Below are 24433 nucleotides of genomic sequence, written 5' to 3'. Positions count from 1 at the left end.
TCTTCAAAATAAGAAAATTGCAAATATCTTTTACTTTGGAAAATCAACATTTTTGCAGATTGATGACATTACAGAATCATAATGAACTGATTTAGTTTATGTTTGTGCATTTTCTGCACTGTCAATTTGAAATAGTCATATTTTTGAATGAATGATCGGAAGTTTAAAAACGTTTTTTTATTCTGATCATCATACATTTATAAGTTACCATTGCTAACACAGTCTCATTATTAACAGCGGTTAACTTATTAACTCATTGGCCCCAATTTTAAAATATCTTAGCATAGACAAAAGAAATAATGTACAGCAGTGCCTTAGAGTTCAGACGTAACACATTAGTGAAAGAATAGTAATGGTTTTTGTCATTTAGTTCTGCACAGAGCCGCAGGGCTGATTTTATGGCAGCACTCAGAGAAACCTGGCCAAGCCTTCTGAGCACCTCATGAGTCTCATAAGCATGTGAACATAGACTGCCTGACAAAAGAGTACCCAGAACAGCACAGGAGGACTACTTTTTTTCCCCCTGGCCACCCCGATGAGCTCTCACTCCACAGTCTGGTGCCACGGCACCCTGATTGGGAGGAGACCATATTGGTGCCCTCCTACATGCTAGCCCAGCTAACAAAGAGTTCTCCACACTGTTCTGCATGCTCCTCTCTTTTTCCCCACACTATCCTTTGGCTCCAAAAGGAAAGAAATCACCCTCTACGTGCTTCTTTCCAACTCCAAGAAGCTAAGAGGAAGGCCAAGTATATCTTAGGTCACACGAGTCCCTGAGGTGGAGCTTTAACGGTCAAGTGTGATGCAATTCCATGTAATGGAGATAGGGGTCGTTGCATACATAAACAGATATGGCTGCAGAGCGTGCAGATGAAGGTCCAAAAAACAATAATGCACACGTTTCTGCTTGCATCAGTCACTGTGTGTGTTTGTTTGTGGAAGGCGACACACACAATGCACCTACTGATGACAACACCGGTATTCCTACACATCCACTTTACCCTACCCAAATGAGAACCCAAAGCCGGACATCTAGTACATAAGTAAACATGGGTAAAGACAGTTGGGATCCACAATGTAAACACTTTGAAGTCAACAACTTTTTCAATCTTTTGCTCACTCTTCACATTTTTCGTAATGCACTTTTGTTTTTAATGTCTTGTTTTGTTTTGTATTGGTTTTAAATTTGGCTCAGCTGTCAGTGATAGCCGCCTGGATTGCAAAGGGAGTTTAGGTGCCGTTCCTTGCTTTTCACCCACTGTCTCGAAAACAAATCAGCAGGTCAGCGGACAAAAAAAGAAAAAAAAGATGTGATAATGCATAGATGTGAGTTTCTAGCATAACCTTTTAAAGGTGTGTCTTAAAATTAACATTAATTGTATCCCATTCAATGGGTTGGGGTTTATGTCTGCATTTTGAAGTTCTCCTTCAAATGCAATCTGCTGCTGGAGAAAATTAGGCACTATGTGGTTCTGATGTGAGGCTGCTCAAAGAAAATATTTCCAGGAACATATTTTGTCAAAATTAATAAACCATCCTGTCACTGATAGAGCAGTCAGTGGTTCACTCGTCTGACTTCTGTGTATGCAGCGGGGGTAAGTTCCAATTCCGTAATGTTATGAATACGAGCGCGAAAGGCTGTCTGTCTCTGCGTGTGGCTTGGAAATAACTGCCAAACAGTCCACGGTGTAGTCTTTCTTTCACCCAAACTCCACTGGGCTAGGCTCTCGTTCCCCGTGACTATTAAGGAGATAGGCAGTATTCATATCTGTGCTTGTTGCAGTTTGTCAAAAGCTCTGATTTGTATATACAGAAATAAACCTTTTTTTTCTGATACCGGTCATGTTTACAGGCAAAATAAGACAAAATTCCTGGGAGAACAGGCCTCACAATCCACACACAGACAAAAGACGTCATCCTATCTTTGCAATTACCAGAAGTGTCTCAAGATAGCACAGTTGTCTCTGCTGGTTGATCATCACCAGAGACAGACATCATGACCCTGCTACATTGCATTTAGTCTGTGTCGTCCCAAATGACTCACTCACATGACTACGGGAATACTGCACTCAAGGCCAGAAAAAGTAAACTAGCGGCTCACCAGTGATGTCACGAGTGGACTCCAGTGTTTGCTTGCTGAAAAGTAGAACCAAAGAAGTAGGATTTCCTGACCACAGAACGGCAAATAAAAGCACTCCAAAAGTAAAATGTGCCTCATGTTTAAATAGCAAGAAGAGTCCCAGATTACATCACAATTTGACCAACAAAAGGAAGTCTGGTGGGACATGGAGGCCGGCCAGGATGTTGGCGCAGCTGCATGATGGGAAAACACAAGACTGTAAATGAAGTACTGTACTGTATCCCAGGGCTTCATCGCTTCCTCACCTGCCTCCGTATTGTCACTCTCTAGGCAAGGGTCAAGGCTCCATTTCCTGCACTCTCTCCCAGTTAGAGAGTCTTTTTGACTTTTGCTGTGGGAAGACGACTGTAACCACAAGCACCCTAATCATAGGGTCCAACATCAGAAGGATTACTCTCTTCCGCACACAACTGGAGGTCTTACCACTTCATATCCCACGACTGTGTTTTGGGGATTACACAATACTCAATAGTTTGCATGTGTTTCCTTTCCTTTTAATGTTTGTTTTTCCTATTTAATACAATGTGATGATTCAAACTGATGTACAGTGTGCCCTTGCCCATTCGCAGTTTACCGTTCGCGGTCTGCGTAATGGAGGATTTTGTCTTCCCCCCCCATACTGTACCACATTTTCACAACCATCAGGTCCACTTTAAAGTCTTAAATTTTCTCCTAAATAGACAGGGCACCTTATAATGCATGCCTTATGTGCACACCAAGTTCCAAAATGTGTAAATGTTGTTTGACTGCTACAACCAAATACAATCAAACATTGTTACCATGCATGCTAGTGTGTGTTTCAGTGAGCGTGAAAGCTACTATATGATGGTGCTCATAAGGCAGTGAGGAACTGAATAAAAAACAGAATTTTGTATTTCCTTGCATTGCCTCTGAGTGATGTTAAAATTGCTTTGATGATTTGAAACATTTGTGTGTGATGGTGTGTGCAAAAAAAAAAAAAAAATGGAGGGGAAGGGGCAAGTGGCCAAATACTTCATGTATACAGTCAGCAAGAGAGGATGTGACTTCCTGTGTGACTCTTACATATTACACAGTATGAAATTAAGAAGTATGAGAGCAATCAATAGCCTTTGAGGGATCCTATTGTGCTGATGTAGCTTGCTTGGAAGATTTTAACTCTTGCTTCTCATATCCTATGCTCAGGGATGAGAATGCCAAATGACAAAAAAGTCTGAAAATTAGCCAGGGGTCTGGGGGCCGCGAAGCCCCCGGAAGCTAAGCGATTTTAGCAATTTGTTAGCCCCAAAACCATTAATTTCAACACTGAATTTAACCATATTTGTGGAAAAAAATGTACCTTGTTTGGTGCTCTACCAGTACAGCAAAAATTGAAATTTCAGTTTCATTTCTTCAATGCTTGAATTGTACTTATTTGAAGCACATTACATAAGAGTTTCACTATTTGCCAAACTTCAGAATGAATTTTCAATCTCTTTCACTGTTTAATATGGATACACCATTATATTTTCTTTTTGATATGCAGTCAGTTATTCATAGAATTAGTATAGCGTAGAGATGAAGCACAAGTTTTTAGAACAATATGAATAAATATACCACATATGTGCTGTAGGCTGCTTTATCCATATTTCTCTTAAAGAATTTAATCAATTCAAAGTTTTTAGTATTTCAATGAATAGTTCGCTCGATCTTCATCCTTTTTTTCAAACACTTTCGCCATCGTAAAACTTTGAACACACCGTCGCTCAGTTCTAAATCCCACGCGCCATTACTTGGCTAACTAACAAGTAACACTGCGATTTCTGAGAACCAAGAGCACATGTACATGGCAATGGTGAAACTCGATTAACCAGTAACACAATTGGATTGTTATACTGTATAACTCTGTTGTCCAATCGAGTAAGCTGCCACAAACAAGTTATAATGTTTATGTCACAAAATGAAAATATTTACACTACCAAGCAAGTTAGAAAGGCATATGATAGTCGTGCTTGTGCTAGCACTAAGCTAAATTTGCAGCTCGGAGCGCACCACCGAGAGGCAGGCGCACGATACCCTACCCCTGAAATTTTCTCAACGGATTTGCGCTTAGCTCGAGAATGGTCATTTTAGTCTGAAAAAGTCAGAAATCCGCCAATCGGCGGAAAATTCTTATCACTGTATGCTTAATTTTGCAGACTTTTTTTACATTCTCGCATTGACACCGTAACAGAAGAGAGTATTTTTTCCCCCTGCGCTTTATATGCAACACCCAGGAATCTTGACACAGGTGTTTGTGCTAAATTGCAGTGCATCTATTACATATGCAGTGCATTATTAATATTCTAGATGCATACCGCGCATAATTCACCAGATTGTGGGATTTTCTGAAGAAAAAAAAAAAATTGTCCTATAAAGTAATCCTTGAAAAACATACTACTAAGGAACAAAATGTAAATTGTGTACAGCGCTGATATGCATATTGTATATTTAAGAGTTCAAAAGGTGTTTAAGAATATAGAAAATGTTTATAATAGTATGGTAAATCTTTATAGGAGTCTGAGGACTCTAAATAGGAGTCTGGGGTGGTACATGCAGCTCTGAAATATGTATAAATAATAAAAATGAATATGTGGCCTCTACTTTGTGGATTTCACCTATTGCGAGGGGGATCCAGTACCTATGAGCTGGGATAAATGAGGACTTACTGTGCATTCCTCGAGGATTCAAGTGATTTAGTAAGAGTGACAGAGTTAGAGTCTGATGTATTGCAAAAGATAGTTGTCGGCTGTCAGAGGGGTTGGATGGTATAATAATAAAACCATCTTGGGTGGATTGTGGTGTCCTGAGTCTCCTGCACCTTAGATAATGAAGTACCTCTATGGGAAGAAAGTTGCCGGGTTGACTTGGCCCCCCGATTTGTCCCAGTGGTATTTCTACAAAATTGCGACGCACAAAAAAATCCCTCTTTCTTTTTACAGGCAGTGGAAAGCGGCCTTTTGATGAAGATTTCTGTTAGGGCAGCGGAAATTCCCACTTTTTCCCAATTATACAGACGAGCCAGTCAACTTGTCAAAGGTTGCATTTCACAAAACCTAATCCTTCCTTCTCCCACTGTTCCAGTCTCCCCCCCCCCCACTCCCCTCCCCATTTCTCTCATTGTCTTGTTCCAAACTTCTCTCCACATCTTTACCCCTGGGCCTCATGCTGCATGCCCGCTGGATGCCAATTTTCCACTCGGGATCAAGATAAGGAGGTTCTATTCCCAGAAGAGAAACATTCCCAAAATAAAGTTAATGTCCCTTTTTTGTAAGCTGTGTCTTTTAAGAAAATAGAGATGAGCCAGCTGCAGGATGTCGGGATGGTGGGAAAAGAGTTGGGGAAAGATCGACAGAAGATGGTGGAACATTCAAAACTTTGCACAAGAAAGCCGATTTGTTTTTATTTTGTATTATTTTTAGTGTCAATGGGCTGACTTGCTAGACAATGGCTTTGTTAAAAAAAAAAAAAAGGAAAGAAAACTTGAAAGAAAGATTAGTCACTAAGGATACAATTGGAGGCAGGACGTAAAGATGGCAGAAACACATACAGTGTACTGTAATTTCATGTGTCAAGGTGGTCCCAAATGGGACAGAAATGCAAGAAAGGAAACACCTTGAACTTATCACACTTTGGAACTGCTGTTTAACTCAATCCACAGATAGACCGACACGGACTTGACTCAGCTCTCAAACTTTACCACCACTAAATTGACCAGAATAGAGTTCAGATTTGGAATCCTGTTTCCATCCTCCTTTGAGGTTTGAGATGAACCCCACGGGCCTCTCGCCCGGCAATATCCGACCACTCCTTTTCCTGAGCATCCAGCTGCAATTGAAATGGCCCAACGACGTGTGTGTGGAGAACAAAATAAATGCAGACTCCTGCACTGAATCTCAATGATGGTTGCCTTGGATATCATGCTACACATGCATGTTAGGATGATTTGTTTTTTTTATGTATTTCTGCTATTCACTTGTAATCATCTCTCAGTGATATAATCTAAGAGGGAAAATATGATCAAATAATGTATAGATTGATAGAGAGGTTTATTTTTATCGTATGAATAAGTACCGAGGTTGCACAGTGGAGCAGCTGGAAAGCGTTGGCCTCACAGTTCAGAGGTCCCGTGTTCAATCCCAAACCTGCCTGTGTGGAGTTTGCATGTTCTCCCCGTGCCTGAGTAAGTTTTCTCCGGGCACTTCGTTTTCCTCCCACATCCCAAAAACTTGCAACATTAATTGGACACTCTAAATTGCCCCTAGGTGTGATTGTGAGTGCGACTGCTGTCTATCTCGAGGTGCCCTGCGATTGGCTGGCAACCACTTCAGGGCGTACCCCGCCTCCTGCCCGTTAACAACTGGGATAGGCTCCAGCATTCCTGCGACCCTTGTGAGGATAAGTGGCTAAGAAGATGGATGGATGGATGGATGGATGGATGGATGGATGGATAAGTACCTAGTCCAATGCTCACAGGTAGTGCAGTCTTGGTGTGGTTAGTATTTAAAAAAAAAAACAAAAAAAAAACGTAATTTCTAGGGTAATTCTTATGTCACCACTTTATATATTCATTAAAAAAAATGAGAAAGCAATTTCTAAAGTTCAAGAGTTACCTTTAGCTTGATAACAGTAGACATTAGCTATTTCTGCTCACAGATAGTTAACACAGAGGCTAAAAAAAACAATCTTCCCATCTTAGTTTGACTTACACGTAGATAAGAGCTGACAGCATATGTGTTTAAAATAAGCAAAATTGAAACAAAGAAAATCAACACAGAGAAGAGGGAGTAAAATGTATCCATATTTAGATTCAGACAATAAGTGTACAAAAAAAATAGATTTGATATTTTGTAGCTCTAGGACGACATCTTGTTAAAATGTAAGATATCGCATGGGGGGAGGGTAAAATACAATTGAAGGGGAGAGGGGAACGAACTTTTTTAAGCATCAACAACTTGTCTGTTGAATTGCTCACACTTAAGCTCGTCTATAATAGGAGCCGATCGAGGGTGCTGGAGTTTTTGACCTCGATCTTCGAAAGCTACCAGCCTCTACCTACCCAATCTTACCCGCTCTAAGCATGGCTGGCAACCCCCTCCACCTCAACTCTTGTCTATTCATTAGAGCATCCCTCCATCAATGAGCCTTTCACAGAGGCAGCAGGGCGGCCTTGGAAAGAGCTTGCAGCTCTTTCTGAGGAATGTGACGGGGCGGCTACCGCATTAGCGCATGTCGCCAGACTTCTGCACCCACTGTGCTATATTCTACCACTTCGCTGTGAAAATAAAGTACTTACTATGCTCATTGATTCTACAAATTTACTCTTAAAAGGTTTACATCGCGTAACACTCCACCGGAGAAATTTCTCCTTGACTTCTTCTTACAACTAGTTGTCCATCATTAAAAAGATTATCAAATGCGTGTAATATGACAAGGCCGTTTTTAGTGTTCCCACTAAGAATGTATTGAGTAAGGGATGACAAGATATACAATTTATACAAAAATAAGATGCCAAGAATGTGCAAATGTGTATCAATAAGTACTATATGTCTTTTTATGACATTTGTTGAACGTTGGGCATGCCAGACAAAAAGAGTTGAATCTTACCTTGCTCTCACACTTCCTGTGAGTAGCTGTCTTGCACACTAAGAAGGACGAAGGGGGAAACCAAAAAAAAAACAAAATAAAAATCAGTCCCAATTTAGCTGCTTTGCTCCAGTAAGAAAAATTAAAGAAAAATATGCACAATTTTCAGAACAATCAGAATGGATATCATTCCATCGAAGAACGTAAACATGTGATGCTATGGAGCTAGCAAAAGTTGCGCTGAAAATAAATAAACAATAAACAAGCTCACAATGTTGTCTGCTGTTCATGCACTATTATGCTAAATGTGTTTAACAAGCGGCTTCTTAATTCTGCACCATGGCCTCATCTAATGGTGACCTTTTATCATTAGACCATGATGTTGACGAGTTAGGGAGAAGCCTTCACCCACGCTTTTAAATTTGACTCATTCCATCACGCATTTGTCTTGTCAAGGTCTAACGTTGGCCGATGTGCAAGTCCACTACTTTACCTCTGCAAAAGGAGCCTACGTTGTCGACGTTCTGGTGACAGACGTTGCACTGACGCTTCTTCTTGAAGGTCTTCTCTTTGAAGACGTGAGGCTCCCCCTTCCCTGACTGGCAGCACACAAACACAGCAATATGAGTAAAGGCCCTCCGAGAGGTCATCGAGATCACACACGGCCATTGGAAGTAGTGACATTCAGGAAGATGGAGGTCATAATGTTGTCTCTCAACATTTGACCATATTCAATCGATCATTTCAAAACATGGTTCATAAAAGATCCATCCATCCATTTTCTACCCTGCTTAGCCTCAGTGGGGTAAGGGGCATGCTGGAGCCTATCCCAGCTACCTGAAGGCGAGAGGCAAGGTACACCCTGAATCTAGAGTCTCCAATGATTGCATGTTTTTGGGATGTGGGAGGAAACCAGAGTGCCCGGAGAAAACCCACACAGGCATGGGGGGAGAACTTGCAAACTCCACACACATGGGGCTGGGATTTGAATCCTGGTCGTCAGAACTGTGAGGCCAACGCTTTAACCAGTCACGTCACCGTGCCGCCGGTTCATAAAAGATGTTGAGTCAAAAGATACGAAAACAAACCACTGTAATTATTGAGTGAATAATACCTCAAGAGCTACAGAACAACTTGATAGAAAGGAGGATGTAAAGTAACATTATGTAAAAAAAAAAAAAAAAAAAAAATGAATTCATCGGACACAAAATATGACAACAGATGATTTTTAGGTCTTATATTTCCATGCCATATGATAACTCTATAAATAAAGGATATTCACTTATTTGCCTTTCGTTCAAAGACATTAGCCATAAAGAAAACAAAATTTTGGCAAGCTCTGCTCAAGCCATCACGTCATCCCCCCACTTTTATACTCATTAGCTCGATGTACACAGAAAGTCCACTGACGTGACTGCTCACACAATGGTCGGCAGAAAGCGAAATTGCGGATTGGCATTGGTGTCAGTGTGAAGACATTCACCCTAGACTCCTTTTGGCTGCTTACCTTTGGTTGTGTAACGGTCTTGAAGTAACGACACAAGATAATCTTAACGAGCCTCGTAATTTTTAGGCAGGCGTGCTAACCACTAAATACCGTGATTCCTGGGTAGAACAGGCTTACCCATTCTATTATGGCTGATCCTAGCGTTCAGCAGAGGCTTGAACATGAGCACTTTCATCATGGCCACGAGGCACGCTTGGATTGTGCTATGAAGGGCGAGGGCCGTTTGTTAAAAAGGGACCGTTATCTTGGAAACGAGGGCAGGTATCCAGAAGTGAAGGAGCGTCGTTGCTCTGTACATGAAACATCTTTATAACTCGTCGGCTTCTGCACAAGTGAGTTTTTGTTTCCTCTGAGGTAACTCCTTGGTAACAAAGACACTGAGTTGTTTGCACACTTTTTCCATAAGCCTGAGGCTCTGGAGGCTGGTCAGTGTTTGGACAGCTGCCTGCTTGTTAGCATCGCGCGCTACCAACTGTGTTCAGTGGCTCTTCGTAGATGTGAGAGTGTGTGGTATTCACAACTGGATTGGTGGGATCAGATTGGTTACGTAAGACGTCGGTTTTGGAAAAGTGACAAAATCTATTCAATATTGGCTGTTTAGGTTTTTGGGGGGGAATTGTAATGGGATTGTCATTTCGTTTTAATCTATAAGGCATGCAAATTTGCATCAAGTACAGTGGAACCTTGACACATAATCTTCGGACATTTCACCTTGATGTCACGTGTGCGTTCAACTGGCAAAAGCCTTGGATTTCTCCGATTGTACTACTAGTAAACAAACCCTTAAGTGTCATTTGAAAAGGGCAGAGCAAGTAAGAAACTAAGCTAAACCGCTTGAATAATGATTTGAGCCTTTTACACTACTGGGTGAAGTGTCATTCAGAAATAAGAAGCCAAGTGAGGTAAACTGCTTCCAGGAGACGGCGATCACCAGATGTCGTTATGATATGTCCATAATCAACAATGCTGTCATTTGGAAATGTTACAAACGGACAAAAATGTAAATAACATTTTAACATTCTTAAGGCCAAATGATGAGGAAGGTAGAGAATTGCGTTAAAAAGAAGTTCACCACATATATAAAAGGTATAATAAAAGTCTACCATTGGTTACATGACCCATATTACAGCAAGACAGTCTATGGGTAGCTAGTGCCAGGATACTTTTGATTTATGGAGAACTGTCTGACCCTGACTGCCTGTAGCTGCCTTTACATTGTGCTCTTGATGCCTCTCAGACAGGAAGAATGCTTCCAAACACCTATTTTTATGGTCATTCCAGCAATGTGGTTTACTTGACAACAACAGCATCCTAATTTAGTCTTATGGTGAGCCTCGTGCATGCTTTTAAGTTAGTATAAGTGTAAGTATAAGCTTGGAAAAAATGTCAATGCCATAATATCCATTCATCCATTTTCCGTATCATTGATCCTCACTTGGGTTATGGCCGTGTTGACAACGATATTCAGCTCACTTTGTGCAAAAGGCGGGGTAGCGGCTAAACTGTCCAAAAGCCAAACACATTTTGAAATCTAGTATTGCGGGATGATATTGGTGTACATGAGAAAGTTTTAAAATGTTAACCCCGAGGATCTTGTTAACATAAGAAGAGATGTGTCTTGGCTTGTCTAATAATAATACAAATAATACAGAAGTGGCTGAACTTTTGTATTCACGGGGCACATTCATTCATTCATTCATTCATTTTCCGAATCGTGGAATTGCTGGAGCCGATCCCAGCTATCCATTGGCAGGAGGCAGGGTACGCCCTCAACTGGTTACCAACCTATTGCAGGGCACATGGAAACTGACACCAGTCACACTCACAATCACACCTATGGGCAATTTAGAGTCTCCAATTGATGTTGCATGTTTTTGGGATGTGAGCGGAAACCGGAGTGCCTGGAGAAAACCCAGCCAGGCACGGGGAGAACATGCAAATACCACACGGGGGGGCTGGGATTTGAACCAAGGTCCTCAGAACTGTGAGGCCAATGCTCTAACCATTTTTTTTCCCACCCTGCTGCCAACCGCCACATTTTAAATTTTAAAATGAACAAATGGGTCAAGTCAGACGAAGAGAAAAGAGAAATGTGTCTGGACAAAATGAAGAAGACTCTGCATCTCGCACAACTGTGACTCTTATAAGTAATCATTCCCATTAACTGAATCTCCCTTGTTCTTTGTTCTTGTTTGTTTGTTCTTTGTTCTGAATGTCATACCAGGGCGGCACCAACTGCCGGAGACAAATTCCTTGTGTGTTCTTACATACTTGGCCATTAAAGCTGATTCTGATAGTTTACATCCAAGGTCAAAAATAAATTACTCACGGTAAATCAAATAAATATTTCATGAAGTAAATAAATGTAACAAATGTGTTTAAATTAACTACTGTGCAGAAAACAAAAGCATAAATAAATGCAACAAAATGGACTCTTGATAATGTCAAAGATCGATGCCCCAGATTGAAGTACTGAGCGGGGCACACGTGGGCCATGGTACACCTGGTACTAATATAGCCCATTGAGATAGGTGATCTAGAGGAAGTCTTCTTACTATTAGCCAGCAATATCATCACTATTTTGAAGCTGATCTTTAAAAAGTACAATTGTTGAACAAAATAACCCAAAGTATTTTAACAATTTTCTGGGAGGATTACAATGGACGAAAGAGAAAACATTTGGTACAGCGGCAGGTGATGATGATGATGAGTAAAAAACAAGCCGGTCCCCAGTTTACTAATTACTGTCACCACTGGAAGAGCTAAAAAAAACAGCTTCATCACTCCGAGAAAATACCCCAAACTGTTTATTGTTCAAATGTAGCTCCTTGCAGATGGAACATATCAAAAAGACAACAAATGGGTATTGACCAACAATCTGGATGCACAACCGCAACAAACCAGATACTGTCTGTCTGCCATTAGCGACACTTTGTGGTGACGGAAGTGAACATGCTGCGACATTGCACGCGTGTCCTTTTCAGCACGCTACAAAGCATCCCTCAGTGGGGGCCAGTCTGCCTTTACATGCCGTAAACATTGCAATCCTCTTTCATATAATTTGAACGTTCAAGCATCTTTTCACATTACTTCTAAGAGGCAAACTCCACAGGTGAAGAAGGAATATGAAACCCAGTCGTCACAACTGTGTGGCAAGATGTGTTAAACACTCGTCCACCACGTACTGATTATTATCCCTTACACACAAGAAGTGTTTTTTTGCTAACTTTTAGGTCTCTCTGGCAGCGAGATGAAGTCGGTTTTTTAAAAGTTAAAGACACGCTTTCTCACCCAAAATCCCTCTATGTACGCGCCATCTGTCGCAGAACAGTGGCGGGATTGAGCAAGGGAGGGGCTGGGCACATGTACAAGCGAGGCACAAAGAAGGCAAGGTGAATGCATGCACATGAATAACCAAACATAGGGACACAGAGCGCTAGTTCTGTACTCCCTCCCTAGAAACTTCCTCGCGTCTTCCTTTCTAAAAATAGACCCACAGTGGGACAAGAGTGGCTGTTGTGTGGGAGGCCAGCATCAGTGACGGGGTGGCTGGATACTGTGACCTCAGATTAGGCCGCAGATGGTCGGTGACAACGACACAAGACACGCTAATGTGGCTTTTCAATTATCAATCAAATATCTGCGTGAAAATGGAGTCAAACACAAGGCACACTCTGAATCATATATCGAAGCCAAGATGAGTCGCACTCATGGTACCCAAAAAACATAATGAAGACTGGTGTAGACAGTGTTGGAGCACTGACAAGATACTTTGAGAGCGAGAGAGAGAAAGAATGTATGATAACGAGCACAGAACACCGCGATACTATCATCAGTGCAGTTTAATAGTCGTACATTGCAAAGAAATTGGAATTCAACAGCACATCAGAAAGTTAAAGAGAGTGATGTCATTTTAGTGGTACAGTCTACCTAAAACAACTGCTTTCCTGTTGAAAACTTGTGACTGTACTCATTCATTGGTTTGTTTGTTATACCGTGCTTATGTAAGTCCCACCCTCCATTGAAATTCTGTCACATGGGCCGCTATCAGGATGCCAGCATCATTTACTGGCATCCAGTCCAGCTATTACATGTGTGTTAATTTATGTGAGTGTGTGTGTGTGAGAGAGTGTGTGTCCACAGGGTGGGACAAGCAGGGAAGGGAACAGAGAGTCCCTGTTCCTGAGGTGAGGTCAGTGCACCGCCACGGCGCACTTCCGTTCCTCGGGAATCCTGCTGTTAACACGCGGACAAGTACATGCACGCACACACACAACACGCATACTCAGAAAATGATCGCAAAGGACCTGCACTGACAGCCCAGCTGCGTTTGTTCATGTTTACCAGCAAAACACGACATCTGCTTTGCTTTAAAAATGTTAAGCACGAGCACTGACGTGGGTCCAGTCAGAGGTTGGCATCATCCCGTCATCCTGGAGGAAAACGCCCACTGCTACTTGGAGATCGTCTGAAGCGCAAGCTATCTTAAACTGAAATTACTATGGAAATTTGACCTTTTAATCATTTGGACAGGAATAGTTGGCTCTCTGGAGTGCTTTTCCGCCCATCAAGTGCAGAATTAAACAACCAGTTATATCTCCTAGCTGTCAATTTCCAAAAATGTTCCTGTAAGCGAGCTGTTCTAGGTGTAATTGTAAATTAAGACGGCTTCGAGCACACTTCATGGAGGCACTTTCGTGTCAGATCCAAAAGGTAAGCAGAGCTGCAGTGCTAGCTTTGGACAGGGGACGCATAGTCGGATGTTTATTTGAATTTGGCAACGTGTCAGCTGCATGTGCCACATTTGCATCAGCACACTAATTGACAAGTGTCATTCGCCAAGTTGGTGATTGGTGCTGTCTCCACTGAAAATGTGTCTTTCTCAATTCTTTTCCTACTGGCCTTATTTTCCAGACTCAGGATGGTTTGAAAACAAACAGTAGTCACAAGCACCAAGCTCTGCCCTCTGTCACAATAGCAACAAAAACCCATTGGACTCATTGAAGGCCACGGGTGAACAGTGACTCCATTACGTAACCAATCATGAAGGAGTAATTTCGATATAAGTGTCACAAGAGAATGTCCTGTGATCGTTTATCCTTTGTGAGTTTTGACCGGAGAATGTCAGAGAACTGTCTTACATCCCAGTCTCATCTTGGACATGTTCCATCAGTCAGCAGCAACAATCGACCAGAGAAGAAACAGTCTTGAGGTTTATCTTGGAGTGATTTTTTTTTTTTTGGTAGCGATTCCAGCAAATCGAGAGGAAAAAATGGGTAATAAGTCTCCTTTAATGGTCCGGGATTAGTTTCATGAGAGAGTGGAAACCCGGAAAGAGCAAACTCCTGCCAGGGAGGAATCATCCAGAAGCTTCACCCGGCAATGAAAACCATCACAGAGACACATCATTAATCTTTTCATACACTTCTACTAAAAAAAAAAAATTCTCACTGTCATGCATCAAATATGATTTTAGAGTTTTCGAATGACATCAGCACTGCATACAATGTTATCTGGTTGATTGTTGTTCTTTACATCGCAAAGCAGGATGGGGACTCTGACAAGGTGTCCTGATGTGGAGCCAACACAAACAACAATCAATCATCTTGCCATCCAGACACACACACACACACACACACACACACACACACACACACACACACTTGCAGAATGTCAAGAGGAGTCCCATGCTTATGTTATGGATGCTGAAGATGCCAAAGGCACTATGGTTAGTTGACGAGAAAAAAAATGCCTCCATCTTTCTAATTGTTCCTCCGCCTGCTCCCTGCTTTCACTGCAGAAAAAAATAATATATCGCACTATGCTGTTAATATTAAGCCATAGAAACAGAAAACAATTATGGAAAGGCCAGTCATCTTGCAGTACATTAGGTTGTGAGCATCTCATTTTTTAACACTCTGAATGGTCACACATTAAGTGTAAATTTGGGTTACTCCCTTTATAACACAAAATCAATAAAACAACCAGACATAAATTGATGCTGGATTCTTACTCCATTTGATGCAAGTTGAATGTTAATATATTTTCTGGTCACATTTCCATAGTAGTAGTGCACAGTAGCCAAGTGCTGAGCACTTGTGCTCACAGCCTTGACCTTGGGTGGTTTAGGGTTCCAATCTCTTGATATTTCATGGGATTTTTTTTTTTTTTTTTGAGGGGGGGTTCCCACTCCCTCCTGCATTCCAAATACATGCTTCTTCGGGTAATTGAAGACTTTCAATTGTCCATAGGTTCCCAGCTCGGAGTGTACACTGCCTTGAGTCCAAAGTCAGCTGGTACTTCGACAAATGTGTAACTCCAATGAGGAAAGGTGGAATTAAATAAAATACACGGATGGACAATAACTAAAAAACAAAAAAACAAAAAAAAAAAAAACATGGTAAATCAATCTCAGCTTTTTAAATAAAGTTGACCATTCAATGCCACTGGACAGGAAGCTGACATCAACACAGGATATGGGTGACATTCTCAGAAATTACTCCAGTAAGAGTAGTATTATCATGATTATGTTTGTTTATACACATTCATTTCCATTTCATAATTAAACCAGTTGACTGTATTAAAACGGAACAGGAAGTTGGGCAGTCAAGGAAATGACTCCAAGAGAAACAGATCATGAGCCATTTACTGTAATTAAATGCAAACTTTGTAATTTAATCACACTGTGTAATAAATATGAAATGTAATCATCTGGGAACAGGAACCTTAAATTGGGAAGATGGATTTAAAGGAAATGACAGCAAAAACTAATAAAACTAAAAGGCCAATGAGAATTTTCCTTACTTCATATGCAATCGTTTGAGATCTGTAAACATAAAATGCATATTGAAAACAAAATAAGAAGAGCATCATCAGGTGGGTGCGGTGTAGCATTGCCTCATGCAGCCATGAATGAATGTACCACTGGGCACCATTCTCATATAAACAACTCCCTGTCCCGCCTTTGGAACATGTGCTGGCCTTCAATTATGAAATAAGACTCAATTCATACACTCGGTAATTCGATTAAAGCTAATCTGCACATTTCAGAAATTGATTTGGGTCTATCACGGATGAAAATCGACTCATGTCGTGATTCTTGACCAGTGTGTGCCGTGGGAAAACATCCAATTTAAGTGAATTGGTGCGGAAAAGATATTCACAAGCAATTAACTAATTTATCTATCAAACGAAATATATGGCGGCGAGGTAAAGTGAGATGCGAATCAACTAAATGTTCTTCTACAAGATGGGAAACGGTCCATAATCAACCCTTGTATCAACATTTTGTGAAAGTTTTGTTTGGGGTTTGCTGTGTTATTTTATTTTATTTTTCAAACTTAAAATATGGCGCTGGGCTCAATGAAATGCTGGGAAACGCTGTACTAATCGACGGTACACACGCAGAGCACATCTGCATGCACTGGTGAGTTCCCTTGTGATCTTTTAACTGCGTGACATTAAATACAAACGACTGGCTCTGACGCAGTAACCCCGTGGAGGTGAAGGGGGGGGGGGCTGCTTAATGCATCATATGACCCCCCCCCCCACCAGAAGACGCGCATGTCATGGGAAGCGAGTTGAACGCACCAAATTGCAACAGAATTTATTCGCTCTTCTCTCAGGCAACCCGAACTCTGCAACTCGAACACAGAAACGACGTCCAACATGCCGCACTCCCTCCCAGCGCATCATCCAGCCAACAGTACTCGTCCAGACAAAATACTGTAAATCCATGCCTGTTGCACGAGTTGCTCTTACCTTGCTCACTTTACTGCTGAACATGCTTCCAGTGCTTGAACTTTCAACGGGGGCTCATCATGCCGAGAAGAGGCTCCCTCTTTCGCTCTCTTTGCGATGAGATCACTTATTTGCTCTGCTCGGGTCCGCCCTCGCACTCTGTGGCGGTGGTGGTGGGCTGGGACAAATTGCAGGGTGGGGGCGTACAAGCGGCCCTTCGCACGTGGGGGTGTGGCATTAAGCGCTATTCGCCCTCCCATTGGTCGCTTTCGGGAGGGGAGTGAGAGGTCGGCCGCTCCGGATTGGTTCCAAAAGCGCCCTGACAGAGGCAAGCGCCCCTTGCAACAAGTTGTGGGTACTGTACTTCAAGTTTGATATGTTGTACACAGGTACTGCATTGGCCTATTTTATATGCACCAGCCACCCATGTACACAGTGGAGCCTTGATAGAAGTGTGTCGCGAGGAACTGGTTGCCAACTAATCGCAGGGCACATGGAGAATGATAATCGCACTCACAATCACACCTCGGGGGAATTGAGTGTTCAATAGACTGTTTTCGACCACGTGACTACATCCAGGCCACCTGGCCGTGTTGGATGGGTTCACTCTACTGACTCGGTGTTCACTCCAATGCTTTTGCATTTAGACCGGAGTTACACAAAAGTGACGCATGATGGCTAAAAAGACTGGAAAGTTATCAGTGCTCAAGAGATGTTTCAAGAAACCAATACAACAAGAAGCGTGCTTTGATCGACAATATCGACCCATGTGCCTTGGAAAAACACAAATGGAGCACACAACTGTGGGTGTCGCTAACCTATCCGGACATGGTCCACTATCTCTTCTTCTCGACAAGCGTTTATACCGTGGACCAACTAAAGAATTACAAAGGTCTGGAGGCCTACAACCAATCCATCAATGGCTGGGTTCGTCATACGGCGGTACCCATTGTGAGCAACCTGTCTCCCCACACTGCTAAGGTTAGTTTACCGCACAATGCAATTTAAAAATGTACCGCGTGATTACAGTCAGCGTTGTGTTCAATTATGTTGCTTATTATTTTCGTTTTTGTTACCGAGAGGGAGAGGGAGAGAGAGAGAGAGAGAGGTTCGACCGGGACGAGTCCCAAGTGGAGCCCTCACTTTTTTCTTCACCACACTTACATTTTTAACTCAACTCACGAAACAGCTAGCGGTCCGGTAACTTGTTTTTGAAAACTCATTATAATAAAACAGAAATACAGATTTTGGAGACAGGGATTGCACGAGTATTGTCCTTGGCTGCTAGCTCAGCTCTTCTAATACGAGACAGGCACAGTTGTCGCCGTTTGGTTGCTAACTGCTCCGTTTTCTCGCACTTGTTCTTGATCACAGCTGGCGGCCAAAAGAAAGACGCTTTAGAACGCCCATTTGAGCAACCAATAACATAGCAGTGCGCCCCCATTCATACGCCTTTCTGAAATGATTCATGCTTAGTTACGTGTGTTTACGTGAATTCACCAAACCAAGATGGCGCCTGTGTTCTAAATCGGAAGGTGTGTGACGTCAGTCGAAAACAGTCTATTAATGTTACATGTTTTGGGGATGTGGGAGGAAAACGGAGTGCCCGGAGAAAACCCACACAGGCATGGGGGAGAACTTGCAAACTCCAAATAGAGATTTCAACCCCGGTGGACACAAAAATTTATTTTTTTTTCTAAATTGTCATGTAATTCAGTAGTAGTGTACACTCTTTACATGTATGTTAGTAGGCCTATGTCACATTACAGCAGTTTTCCTTCATTATAGTCTTTTTCCAATTTTTTTTTTAGTCTGCATTCCCGGTTCCAATTTTGACATCAAAATTCCACGATGGATCGATCGTTGAAGGTTGAAGTTCCTTCCTTTATGGTGACAAATAAGCAATGACAAGTTTGCATTACGGGCCGCAGGGGATTGAATTTTCCTCGAGAACCAGCTGATGGTGTGGCCACCTCCCAACCTCCAAAACAGTACTGTTTGTATTTTATGTTTAATACAGAGCAAAGGCTCCTGAGCCCTGCGATTTCAGCCGGCCAACCAATGGCGTGACCAGCAACAAGCACACAATAGCTAAAAAAAAATGTTTATTTCATGTTAAATTTACTCAAACACTGAGTATACTGTCTGTGTAATTTTAAACATTGTCATTGAGGGAGGAAATGGATTTCAAAGAACGTCAGGTAGTAAGAGTGAAGCCCACCACCATTTTTCTTCCATTAAAAAAAAAAAAAAAAAAAATTCAACAAGTGATCAGGAAGCAGCAGAAGAATGCCGTGTTGCGACTTTGGGTATCTAGTGTGCTAGGACTACCATCTAGTGGTCGAAGTTCGACGGCTTTACGGCAGACAGGAAGACAGACAGACAGCTTTATTTCACTCCAAGCTCAACTTCCATGTGTTCTACTGTATGCATACACATGCATGTATGATGTTGGCAACTGTAACCCTTCCCATCAGTGGAGAACGTGACTGCGGTTGAAGTGCTAATGCAGTCCATGTTTCTTGCTCATACATATGGAATGTGTTTTTTTTTTTTTTTGTGTGTGTATGTTTGGAATTTTCTGGTCTTTTTCGGTGGGGTGTGTATGAGGGGTTTCAGAGGGGAGCGGCGTGTCATATAGGTGGATTCACCATGGAAGGTGAAAGGTAATACAAATGGGCGGGGTGCCACTTATGAAAATAATGAGGAGCGAGAGACAGGAAACCGATGCTTGGGGTTGGAATGAGGCCATGGGGTCAGTCACTAGTTTGGGGTAAGGTAGATGGGAAAATGGCTGAGGTCAAATGACTTTAAGGTGTTGAGGAGTTTATGAAGTTATCATCATTTTAGGGCGTGTTTGTCTGCTCTGTCCAGATGAGGCAAGCCGGAATACTGAGTGAAGCAGCTAAATCCCAAAAAGGATGGAGTGGGGGTCCAACAGGAAATGAGGGGAGGAGGAAGAGGAGGAGGCTAGAGAAGCGGACTGGCTTGTGTAAAACAGCACTAAGCCAGAGAACTGATAAGGTGCAGCTGTTTAACAGCAAGAAAACATGACGGATGATTTTAGATCATGTGTTTCTGTTTCTTTTTGTAATTTTCCCAAGTCTCAACGAAACCAGACTAAAATATTCAGTATGTACTCTGAAGTGGCCCATCCAAAGTCGATTGCACCAAGATTTTTGGGAAAGTATGCCTCAAAAGTCGATTAACATAGCGCCGTTGCTTTTTGCCAACCAATCAAACGGTAACAAAAATGGCAAGGAGGGAAAGTGTGATGATTACCAATCAGAAATGAAACTGACTGTTACATTGGAAAGAGTGCGGCTCGTCAGCAACTTACATTAAAATGACTTTGGGCAAAAGACAGACAATACAATGGACCGGTCGGCAGTCAATCACAAGGGGCAAATACTTGTCCACTGTCATTCAGACCGTCACTGAGTAGGAACTGAACTCGCTATCTGAACCAAAGTCAGGAGAATGAACTACTACAAGAAAGACATTAATGACATATCGTATAAATTACATGCACGATATTGGATATTTAAAAAAAAAAAACTCTCACTACTTGTTCACTAAATCACGTAATTGATAAGAATAAGGACATACACACGCGCACACGTTCTTAAGCTAACCCTGCTAACCGTAACCTCTCTGCAGACGGAAATGTTTGTATAGTCGAGCAACACCTAAAAGACAAGGTTCAAAGTCCCACACTGCAAAAAAAAAGTTTTATTTCTCCCCTCCTTTACCAGTTAGTAGTTTTATTTAAATTTTATTATTTTTTTGTTTATACATTATTTTAGTTCAATTTCACGCTATTTAATTTGTATTGCAGGTAAGGAAATACTTAGCCTGTGTAGTTAATAGAAGTTAAAGTAAAACAACTTACAAGGCAACCAGTGTGATTGGTTTGACTTTCACGGTTACACTGAGCGTAGTCCTCCGAGGTTCTGTTACAAGGCGGTGATTCCATGAGGGGTGTGCCGCACAAACCACAAATACGTGGGCTCCACTGTACATTATGGCTTCTTCCATGTCCAGTATTACAGTTTTGCGTTCAAGTAATTCTGCCCAGATTTCACACTTACTTAATGGAGTAAAATAATCATCATTATTTCATGATACTTTTTGCACAGTTTTGTTTGGTGAGATTTCTCCAATGTGAAGAATGTGCCTTGGCTTAGTAAAGGTTGTGTTTTGTTTTGTTTTTGCAGAGGTTTGGAGACATATTGACCAGTGAAATTGTTTATTTATCTGCCATTGCTCTCCAACGTCACTAACAAATAAATAAATAAAATGAGACTTCTAAATGTAGCCCAGAGTTTGGTCCAGATGATTGTTTTGAAACCAATGGAATCAAGCCTATATAGCAACCACACTCAGTGTTGAGTCCACCTTTTTCTTTTTAAAATCTTTTTTCCCCCCCTTGCTAACATGACAAGTCTAAAGTGTCTATATTTACCAATCGCTGCTCCCTCAGTGCTCCTTCCTGTCTCGGGTGCGTTTATAGTGAATGCCTGCGGCTGGCGGGCCACCGTCTCGGTCAACCTAAACACTGTTGTTCACATGAAAATTACACAGAGCAACGGACAAATCTGATATAAAACATCACAATGTCAGGTTCACTTTGTTTTTCTGATGATAAAAAAAGGCAGAAGTGGTTTCTATTCAAGCCTTCAGTGGTGGCCAACTCTTTACCGGACGTTAAGTGAGAACATGAGAATGTTGTTTGAGCATGCCGGAAATCAACCAGGGAATTACAGTACAGTACGGGGAGGCTTTTGATCTCGTACAGTTGTTGTGAAAGATACAATATGCCGCCAAAGTCATACAAGCACATGAGTGACAAGGATTAACGCCGTGTCCCTACATGTGTGTTTGGCCTCTTCTTTGAATTTTGTGCAACGCCAAGAGAAGGATCGAGAAGAACATGACAAGCATTCTTTTACGATTGTAAATAGGGATGTTCGATAACAGACTGGTAGGAGCATTCTCTCTTGAGCACTCATGGTTACAATCACAAGTACTGTTGAACCACAAAATTCCAATTAACATAATCACAGATAATTGTACTTAAAGACTATTTTGTTTTTTTGTTGTTGTTTTCCACTTTCTGAAGCACGTGATGATTTGCCGATGTGTCAAATGGGAGCAGTCTCGTACCAACTACTGGTGTGGAGGACTTGAATTTTTTTTTTTGTATTAAATATTAGTGGTTGGTATCGGCAGCCTTCACAAGTACCCGATACCTTGAAATAAGTGTGCTATGGGCCTGATACCATACTTGCTATCGGTTCTTGCCGATTAGAAGTTGAGTAAAATCAGCAGTCACATTAAAATCAGCAGGACTATCCTTGCTAATGGTATCATAAAGGTAATACAGTGTTATGTTTGAGTTGTTGTTGCTTTCATGCTTTGCCATAAACTTCCATTTAGACTTGTGCGACAAGTAAAATGTCAACAAGTGTTACATGAGCTGCATTTACGATAAGACTCCTTCTCCAACCATCAAAGTTAAGACTGCTTAATTGCTTTCCTATTTTACTATTGACAGTGGTTAAATAAGAATGTTAAAATGTTAAAGCTACTTAACGTTTGCCAGTACAGTACTTCTAATACAAGTTTGATTCCGTTGAGAGTTTGACTATTCTAGTTCCATTATATACCCAAATTTGTTGAAGACTCAAAATTATCCTTGAGTGTGAATTATAGCGTGATTGCTTTTTTTCCCCTAGTGAGGATAAACAGTATAGAAAATGAATGGAGGAACGTTCCAAAATTGAGCAAATTGAAGAACTTTCCTGAAAAGTGTCTTACATCATGTACATCACTGTACAAAAATGAATGCATTACATTCACTTGTTTCTGGGAGGCTCCTTGAAAATGTTCTATTTTTTTCATGACATATTGTGAGGAACAAATACTCCCTGCTGCAGTTGCATGCAAGGCAACACTTTGCACTTTGAAAGCAATACGTTAAGCCTCGTCTTTGGGTCTCGATTTATGATTTAGTTATCTACCATTTCACTCAAATACAAGTACAGTACGGTATTTGACAATACAAATAAGATGGATGTCACCAGATGTAACAAAAAGGCTGCGGCGTCATGACTTTTCGTGTGCTTGCTATGTGCACTAATTTGTCTGCCATGGAATATTCTGTTGTTTAGCAGCACTCTGGGTGTTGAACAGAATCATGTCCGAATCAGATTTAATGACCAAGTATGTAATAACACACAAGGAATTTGTCTCTGAGCGATGGTTCATGTATTTTGTGGGGTACACTGTACTGTACTGACAACAGGAGCAAATGTGACCAATTTCCCTCCCTTGCAATCAAAGTCAACAATATTCCGATCCCCAGGTGTCTCAAAAAGATTATCCTGAGCGATTTTCCTGTGGTGTGGAGTCGATGATTAAATGTGATGATTTATTCCTCTCCTGTGGGTTAAAGTTATCAAAGCAATATTTACAACAACAAAAGCTCAGGTCTGTGGTAAACACTGAGTTTGGCATAAGTGAAATGAAATAATAGCCAGTAAAAAAAAGTGGTCAGATATTCCAAGTCATTCACCAACATGTGTTACAAATTACAAGGAGAGTTGCACTTTGCAATGGCTCTCTACCACAAAAGCTAACGGTTAGCCTGGATTCTTCAATTTCTTCTTCTACCAGTACAGTCATCCCTCGCAATATCGTGGTTCATTCCTGTGTGTTCATTTAAAGTTATAAATTTTACTTACATTGTGCATTACTTGCTAAATCACAGTATTTTGATCATTTTTCCTCATGGACTGTTACTGCTGACTCATGTATCAAGAAGCACAAGATAGGAGGAAAGTGCTTGAAAAAGAACTTTCAACCCTTGTATCAACTAGGTAAGGTACTTTGCAGATTTTGTCTTCTGGAGTGCTGTTCTGGAATGTAAGGCCTGTGATGAAGTGGAGATCACTGTACTCTTTTTCTTTGTATTTTCTGGTAGTCTGTATACGTTTTAACAGCATAGTGCTTCTGAGAGCTCAGTCAGTACTGTGGCGGACATCTGGTTTTTGGGGTTTGGGTCATGATTAATGGTGGGGATGTGTGCGATGTTGACAGTTTGTCATCTAGAGTAAAACACACACTATCAGAGCATCAAGGACGACAAATGGAAAATTCTTTCCACCGCACCATGAGTGGGTTGTCTCACATTTCATAAATTGGTTAAGATGTTGAAAATCTTAAAAGCGATTGCAGCCGCTTTTTGATTGGTCTCTTCTCAAAAGTAAGCACACGGGTATACAATAGACGCCTTTGTATTGGCTGCTAAGTAAAATATGCCTGCCTCAACATCAAATAAATCATGCAATATTTTTCAAAAGAGATAAAGGTTACAATCAACATCAATAATTATGCTTAATCACTCATGGGATAAATTCAAATGACATAATTGACTCCACACTAAACATCTCTTCTCGGGA

General features: G+C 41.4%; 1 protein-coding gene across 4 annotated transcripts in view; it reads right to left on the bottom strand.

Annotated features, from left to right (window-relative positions):
• Positions 1 to 24433, bottom strand: part of tns2a (tensin 2a) — a 55766-nt gene that overhangs the window by 29154 nt on the left and 2179 nt on the right. For 3 of the 4 annotated variants that reach the window (XM_061833441.1, XM_061833431.1, XM_061833424.1), the window contains exons 3-4: positions 8217 to 8322; positions 7745 to 7782 (exon numbers count right to left, since the gene is read on the bottom strand). In XM_061833441.1, coding sequence (XP_061689425.1) covers positions 7745 to 7782; positions 8217 to 8322 — 144 coding nt within the window. Of the gene's footprint in view, positions 1 to 7744; positions 7783 to 8216; positions 8323 to 16991; positions 17163 to 24433 lie in introns of those variants that run through there. The other variant, XM_061833446.1, reaches the window with a different exon arrangement.

Source organism: Syngnathoides biaculeatus, chromosome 2, assembly GCF_019802595.1.
Source record: "Syngnathoides biaculeatus isolate LvHL_M chromosome 2, ASM1980259v1, whole genome shotgun sequence".
Lineage (NCBI taxonomy): Eukaryota > Metazoa > Chordata > Actinopteri > Syngnathiformes > Syngnathidae > Syngnathoides > Syngnathoides biaculeatus.
Note: the sequence above shows the minus strand (reverse complement) of the source record. Positions and strands in the feature narration are given on the sequence as shown.